The following is a 7,997-nucleotide window of genomic DNA, read 5'->3' on the forward strand; positions in this document are numbered from 1 at the left end:
TGAGAACAAAAATCTTTATCCTGAAAGATTTACATGTTTGGACTACAGTTCCATAGAGCCCATTCTTTTTGCGTCATCTCGCGAGAAAGCGGAAATAGAAATACACGAATGACCTGAAGAGGGCAGTAACGCCCCTTCGCTCCGTCTAGTCCGCCGAAAACTTCCCCACAGGAAGAAGACGACGAAGAAGGAGGTAGCCGTGACGTCTGGCCGTGGTTGGTTGTTGTTGTTTAGCAACCATTTGCTAGTTAACGGGTAGTTTACCTTTGACATCGTATATGGCGCATTAAGCTGGTTATGAGTATATGTGAGGTTTAAAGGGGATTAAAATGGCCCTGCAAAGCTGAGGTAAACTACAGTTTTCATGTTATTGGACAGTAGCAGCCTGTTAGCTGTCATGCTAATAGTTTAAAACAACAGATATTACTACTTATTATGTTTTCTTGTGTGTCATTTGGCGTCTAATTTTGTCTAATATTAAATGAACTAACAGATTCCTACTTTATGCAACCGTGAGCCATTAACTGTAGTTGCACATCACACGAAAACCCCCTGTTAATGTGGTCTGGGTCCACCTCATGTCGCCATTGCAGCTTGAATATCTGTCAGGACGTCTGCTCATGTGTTTGTCTGTCAGGATCCAGTGATGCCATAGAGGTAGGAGGCACTGCCAGGGCTCCTCCACCGGAGGACGAGAGGTCTCCTTAGCAATGGCAACCGAACTTCATGAGACCATATTCATGGCCAAGCAGGAGCGCCACAAAAACCTGTTTCTTAACTACAAAAACCTGAACATTTTCCCCGTGGAGCTGCTGAAAGATGAAGGCCTGCAGTTTCTGGAGAGACTTTACATGAAGAGAAACTCACTCACTACACTGGTATCCACACAGTGCATTTTCATTTTACCATATGAGACACTTATGAAACCCAAAGAAAATTTCTAACTACTTCTGCTTTTGCTCTGTCTTTATCAGCCTGACAATCTTGCTCAAAAGCTCCCAAATCTCATTGAACTGTAAGTATTTTGCTAAACTAAGTTTTGTTTTATAAATGATGACAACAGAGAGTTGACACATGCTGTCGGAGATTGATGGTGTGTTTTGTGTTTATCAAGAGGTTTCTAGTGAAGGTAACCACCAGATGTTGCATCACTAAATTTGATTAACTGTCTCTCACATTTAGGTGTTTTCAGCAGCAAACACCAGAGCTGTAATTGTCTTACTGTCTGCTTGTACATTTCAGGTATTTGCACTCAAACAACTTGGTCATTATTCCCGAGGGTAAGCACATTGTCCAGTACAATAATATTAATAACAGTGTTTAATTCACTTGTTTGAATATTAAGATTGGTTTCATTCCCAGCTATTGGAAACTTGGCCAGACTGCAGTCGTTAGACCTGAGCAATAATGCCCTGCAGGTTCTCTGTCCAGAGATCGGCAGATTGAGGTCTTTGCGGCACCTGAGACTGTCCAATAACCAGCTCAAATGCCTTCCTCCAGGTAAGACACAACAGTTGTCTGTCTTGTTTTTAGATTTCCTTTTAGAGGCTTAAATTATTTTACATTATCTTATATTCTTTGGTACCTTTTCAGCCAGTAGCCTGAGTCCTTTATTCAGGGGCATCGGTTTAAGTACAGCTACCTAGACCAGTGGTTTGTCTTGGAGCAAGTCCAGATATTCCTTCTGATTTTGTGCCAACCATACACTGCAGCAGCACAAACCACAGTGAATGAAATTTAACATTGCTGACCCCTGTGCAACAAGGGTTAGCACTGTATAGTTTATAGTGATAAAGAGAGTCTCATTTAGTTACAGTGGTCACAGAGACATGAAAGCTGAATTTAAGCTGAATGCTTAATGTTTGCAAAATCTGATACAAACCAGAATTTAACCCCTGCCCCTCCCCCACAACAAACGTTATACTTACACTATGCATTGGCAACATTTTTATATCATTAGGACCTAATTAAATGAGATCATTGAACAAAATGTGCTTATTCACATTATAGAAAACCAAGGAAAGCTTAAAAAAACTGTGCTTAGCTTTGTCTTTATGAGCACAGAGAAGGAGGATGTCCGCTGGAAACTGTCATAAAATTCTACTCTGTACTCGTGTCAGTGCAACAACACGATTGGCTAATGTATTCATGTTTAAACTATTGATTGGCACTTGTCTTACATAAAAGCTTCAAAACAAAACACTAGTGGAATAAAATCGTTTATTCTGAAATATTACAAAAAAAGAGCAAAACATGTACAACATACGTGTATTGGTAATGCTTTTACCTGCTTCAGCAATTTCTCTGTAAGAGTAAGACTTATATTTCATGTTTCGCATAAAATCACTTTGAACTGTTGCTTTTTTTCCCAGCGTGTTTGGTTTCCCGACTTGTAAATATTTTAATTGCCAGCAGAGAGCAGCAGAGCTCTACCTGAGAGAAAAGTTTTTAATTTTTTTTTAAACACAGATTATCGAGGTGCATGTAAATAGTGTAGCTGAAGCTGAAGGGAGGTTGTGCAATTTCATATACTTTAAAATAAATAAAAATAGTTACCCTCCGTGGATTTTGTCAATAACTTGAAACCAACAACCATTTGTTTTGCCCATAGTCAAATTCTCAGTAACGTATTTGTTTGCCTGTTTTCTTTTTGCCATGGTTCTTGATGTACCAGGAAGGTTTCCTGAACTTAGTGACAACACCAACAATTTCTTTTTCGAGTCTCACAATTTCTGTTGACTGAATTTCATCCTAACTGTGAGACAGTGTGTGCAAAATAAAAATAGTAGTGATGAGAAACAGTGCTTCCAGCCCTATATCAAAGTATACTTAACCAAAACCAGAGAGTATATTCAGTTACAGCTGTGGTTCGAAAATAATATAATCATTTGACTGTGCTGCTGTTCTTTTTGCAGCGATGCTCTCGTTTTGCTTTAGAAATCCCACAGGCTCCTGCCTCCTTCTAAGAGGAGGGTATAATGGGCTTACATCAGCTTTAGCCAAGATGATGAAAAAAAGACCTGTCAACAAAGATGTTATGTCTAGTTGAGATGTTTGGAAACCCTTTGGTTTTAAGGCATCCAGCGAGGAACAACAAATACAAATCAAATTTCTGATAAAAGTTTGACAAAACTGGGATTTTCTTTTTTCTTTTTTTCATTCAAATAATAAAGTTTTGCAGCTTTATCTGAGATTTACGTCTCTCACATATTTGTGACACCTGCAGAGATTGGTGATCTGCAGGACTTGGAGACGCTTGACGTGTCGATGAATCAGCTGACGTCTCTACCGGACCGACTGCATCGCTGTCTCTCACTACAGAATCTGACAGCGGACCACAACCTGCTGAGCCACGTTCCCCGGCAGCTCTGCTGGCTCCACCGCCTTAACCAGCTCTCTATGGCAGCTAACCGGCTGACTTTCCTACCACTGGGTCGGTGAATCCTCTTCTCTGTCCCTCCGTTATTTGCTCTAGTGGTGACAATAAAATGAGCGAGGTGGTGTTGAAATCTTTGTGTGTTTCAGATCTGGGCAGATCACGGGAGATGCAGTTTGTGTTTGTTGACAACAATGTGGACCTGAAAGGACTCCCGTCCTACTTGTACAACAAAGTTATCGGCTGCAGCGGGTAATACACCATCCCAACAGCTCAACAGATACAATTTAAGACAACTGATAAAGGTCATTGCTGATAAGCAGAGTGAAAAAGAAATGCAATTCCATGATGTTGGATATAAGTTAGCCAGAAAATTAACTGGTATTTAGCCCACAGACTGCTGGAAAAGGGTAAATACTAAATGTATAGAGAATGTGGCTGGTTGGGACAAGAGCGAGGTGGTGAGTATTATCCTCTGCATAGTGGTGAAACTGTCTTAACATATAATCTTAAGATCTGCACATGTGAGGGGAGGATACTGATATACGTCTTGTATAAAATAAAGGTGGTTTGTAGCATCTTTACTAAATACAACTGCAGACTTAATGGGCTGCATACTTGTGTTTGTGTGTGTTGTTGTCCTGCAGATGTGGCTTATCTGCTCAAGCGCTGGAGGGTGGACTTGGTGAAATGCTGGGTGAGGAATTGAGTGAAGCCTTGGTTGGCCTGCCAGCTGAAGTGAAGGTGGTGGGCTCAGAGACAGAACATGTTGTTCCCCTGGAGGAGCTGGCTATGAGGACGCTACACCGCATCTACCACCGCCGCCCAACAGGTGAGCAGACACTGTTCACTCTTAAGTTAGAAAACACCTGCTGGTTATAATTTAATAACTTCAAACTTTAACGGCACCTTTTTTGTTTACTGCTGTTTTTAGAGCTCAGCTTGCTGCCTCCCATCACCCTCCCAAAGAGCCTGCGGGATCTGTTGCAGTTCCCCCTCGGTCACTGTCACCGATGCAGCCAAGCCATGTTCACGATCATCTACCCCAAACTCTTCCCCCTCCGTGACACCGCCCTGGCAGGAGTGCACCGCAGGTCAGGCAAACACACCGTCTTTTTTAGTTTCCCCCTGAAGAAGGATTTAACATGCATACTTACGTCCTTCTCCTTTCCTGTTCAGGACCACTGTGAGTTTTGTAGCCTACTGCTGCTCCAGTCACTGCCTCCGAACCTTTGACCTCCAGGGGTGATCTCATTTCCTTCTCTCTCCCCTCCCCCACTCACACACTGACATATAACATCAGCTGTGGATCTTGAATGTCTGTGGCTCGCTACTTGATAAAGAACCTGGCAGAAGCAGCGTATGCAGATGTTTGGTAGGTCAGATGATGAACACAAAGCTCAACATTTCAGAGCTTTGCATTCCTGTTTGTGTGGGGGAGGTCAGCAGCAGTGCACAGTAGTGCTCATTAAATGGTAACTACCCACTCATAACTGGGCACTTTTAAGAACAAACACTTTAATGTTTGTGGAATAAGATGTTTTTTTCCACTGAAGCTTTTTGCAGCAGACTCATTGATTGCAGAGTGATCTTTGAGGTGTTAACATTTGTAGCATGCTTTTGTTTTTATGATAACCGAAGAATATTTGAAGGTTTGTGAGTTCAAAGAATGTTTATCAGTTTGATGTGTGTTAATTTCAGAAGAAATTAAAGTGAATGTCTAAAATAGAAAATCTACATTTGAGACAACATACTGCATGAAGTCATGTTCTTAGTCACAGTTTTTGTGAACTCTAAGACCTACTAAAGACAATGAGCCAAGGATTCATGTTAGGGCTGTCACGATATCAGACTTAAACTTCATCATTATAATATTGTAATATGAGTGGTTGAAAAAGAAACTTCTGTACTTATGCTTTCAGTCAGATTCATTAACTTTGTTTATTGGCCAGTTAATTAAACTCAAAATTCGTAGACATGGCGAGAGATGCTATGATGCTTAACCCTACAAAAGCATACAAAACAAAGTTTTTTCATATTGTGCATTGACACAATATTTACATTTCATTTTTAAATATCAGGATTTTCAATACATGTAATCGTGACACCTCTAACTCGCATTTATTTGACAGGTTATGAGAAAGTTTGTTATATTCTATATCAGCTTTTAAGATTTGACCGTTTTATATGTTAACAGCAATGTCTTTTTGTCATAACAAGCATTATAATAACACACTCTGTGTTTAAAAAAAAAAAATACACAAACCAAAAAGTCAGATTTTCACACTTTTTAGGGTTTAAAGGACACAGACTGTCTGCCTGAAGAAAAAGAGAGATTTAAACACAAGCAGCGCTGTGTGTTTCTCTTGTTGAACTGATATGTGTGTGTGTGTGTAATGTTTATTACCATATTGTACAGTTCTAATTTATCATTTGTTTTGTTTGGCAGTAAATATTGACTGATGTTTGACTTTGAATTTGTGTTTTTCTTACAAAAGAGAGTTCATCATAACAGTCGTCCATAAAGAAAAGAAGCATCTATTATCAGATCCATTACATAAAGTTCTGAAATGTCTGAGAAAACACAGCTTTTAATGTGACGCAGGTCTGAAGCTTGTGAGAATCATGCCAGTCTTACAATATGTTGTTAAAGCCACAACAGAAAACATGCTGTAGTCGCCTTTTGACTGCACCCATGTAAGCACCAACCTCTGCACCACCATGCCATTCTCCTTTACAACAATAACTCAAAGGTCTGGAGATCTGGGAAAAAGAAATAGAAAGAAGTAGCCTTGAGTCAGCCACACAATGCGCCAGAACCCAGAACCTCCCTCCCTAAACTAATTATGTAATTTGAACTAAGCTAACAAGTAAAAGTGAAAAACAGACACTAGGAGAAGATACGAGAATGAGAATTGTTATTTGTAATAAAGCACTTCACTTAGTTTGTTTCTTAGTTTCGTTTGTAGTGGAAGACTTCAGTCTATAAAACGACACAAGTTTAGATTTTATTTATTTTTTGTTCTCTTTCATGTGACTGATGCCTTACAGATGATTGAAATTGCTGCCCAGATCACCCAAAACACTTTCCACTTGAAAGTTTTCAATCATGAACACGTTCAAATCTTCTGTTTTCCCTCTCTTTGCATTTCACAACTAAGAGTGCATGTTTTTTTCTTTTTTTGTTAGAGTTAAAGTTCAGCTGCTTGGCTATAACAGTTGTTTGTGTCAGTAGGTCAGGAGAGTCGAGCTCTTTGGCTCCCCATTATGTGGGATATAAAAAACATCCGGCCAACAGGAAGGTCTTGTGCCAGTTAGCCTCGAGCCAAGCATGCCAGGGGAGCTTTGCTTAACTCCTGAGTCAGACTTTTATTTTCCTTATTTATTCCTCTGATATACCAGCTATCCCCCGCTGAACATGCTAGCAGCATACCCCGCCTTTCATTTCTTATTTTCTTTATCGTTTGCATTTTTTGCAACGAGTCCATCTGTAGCTGCTGCATAATAACAGAGGGTTGTTGAGAGGAAAGCGGAGCAGCTCCATTACCTGGATCGATGACATGTTCAGACAAATGTGATACCATGATCCTCTCTGACTGGTGCTTCAGCTTTCTGCCCTCCCTCTGGGACTATTCCATCTCAGCTGCCTGCACATAGGAAATATCACTCGTCCATACTTTATGCTCACATAAAGACACAGGCAAAGCAAAGCCTCATGAATTTGTACATAAACACAGCACTGCAAGAACACATGACGAGAAAGTCATCAGTGCAAATTGAACATGTGAGCTCAGATGAATCTGAAGGAAACCTACATTTAAAAGGAGGATTAACCCCCCCAAAAAAGATTGCGAATCCTTGTGCAGATGGACTGGTGTTGTGAGAAGTCAAGATTTCTCAGATGGTGTTTTCAGAGCCTGATGTGGTATGTTCACATGAAGTAAGAAAAAACCTACTATCTACTTTCTTAACCCACATTACTGTATATTATATACTGGCATTTTTAATGTATCTGGTTGTCATACTTGTACAATTTCCTTCATCAATGACAGATACTGAGGATTTCAATCATTTATGTCCAAGGTGGTGGTTGGTGGGGTGTTAGGGTTAGCCTCAGTAGACTACCTGCTCTACCTCCTGAACTACAGTTGTTCCCAACTTCCATTTGAAGCTGATTTAGGTGAAATAAAAACTGCTCTTTCCTCCCAAAGATAACATCTGTTCTTCTGCACAGAGATCAGTACCAGGACTGTAGTATTTGATAAGCCAGCGACAAACATTGTCCAAATATCACTGATAGCAGAATGTTTGTCCACAGCCGGCTTGTTTGCTGTGGTTGCTCAGCTGTCAAACAGCATGTGCCTGAGGATAACTTGGAATCTTGTTCTAGGTCTATTAGGCATAATTCATGGTTCACTGTTGCAACACAGTATAGTATGTTTGTAATTCAAAGCGAAAAGGTAGAAAAGACAACAAAACCCCCCCATAACAATAGCACATAAACAAAGGGATTCAGACCTGATCCAAAAGTTAATGACCTGTCCCTTTGCCTCTCCTCCACCTCCTCCACCTCTGAGTTTCATTAAATTCAGCCGGTCAGTTTCAGGTACACGTGTAGATT

The 7,997-nt window shown here is 40.3% G+C and overlaps 1 protein-coding gene across 3 annotated transcripts; it reads left to right on the forward strand.

Annotated features, from left to right (window-relative positions):
• Nucleotides 1-135: 135 nt before the first annotated feature.
• On the forward strand, nucleotides 136-5,844 carry lrrc28 (leucine rich repeat containing 28). Of its 3 annotated transcripts, none has more exons than XM_005727575.2 (10): nucleotides 136-215; nucleotides 638-878; nucleotides 975-1,015; nucleotides 1,243-1,280; nucleotides 1,363-1,500; nucleotides 3,227-3,433; nucleotides 3,526-3,628; nucleotides 4,024-4,208; nucleotides 4,311-4,470; nucleotides 4,556-5,844. In XM_005727575.2, exons 2-10 carry the CDS (start codon nucleotides 711-713, stop codon nucleotides 4,623-4,625), a joined length of 1,110 nt encoding a protein of 369 aa, XP_005727632.1. In that variant the 5' UTR covers nucleotides 136-215; nucleotides 638-710; the 3' UTR covers nucleotides 4,626-5,844. The 3 variants fall into 3 exon arrangements, with proteins under 3 accessions (XP_005727632.1, XP_005727631.1, XP_005727633.1); XM_005727574.2 differs by having other exon boundaries at nucleotides 142-348; XM_005727576.1 differs by having other exon boundaries at nucleotides 143-193.
• The last annotated feature ends 2,153 nt before the right edge of the window (nucleotides 5,845-7,997 follow it).

This window comes from Pundamilia nyererei, unplaced genomic scaffold (assembly GCF_000239375.1).
Source record: "Pundamilia nyererei isolate P.nyererei 1_Seehausen unplaced genomic scaffold, PunNye1.0 scaffold00025, whole genome shotgun sequence".
NCBI lineage: Eukaryota > Metazoa > Chordata > Actinopteri > Cichliformes > Cichlidae > Pundamilia > Pundamilia nyererei.

Coding starts and splice junctions, on each gene's coding strand:
- lrrc28 (XM_005727575.2), top strand. CDS start 711: ATGGCAACCGAACTTCATGAGACCATATTCATGGCCAAGCAGGAGCGC. Junction 879..974: donor GAAACTCACTCACTACACTG/GTATCCACACAG, acceptor TGTCTTTATCAG/CCTGACAATCTTGCTCAAAA. Junction 4,471..4,555: donor CTGGCAGGAGTGCACCGCAG/GTCAGGCAAACA, acceptor TTTCCTGTTCAG/GACCACTGTGAGTTTTGTAG.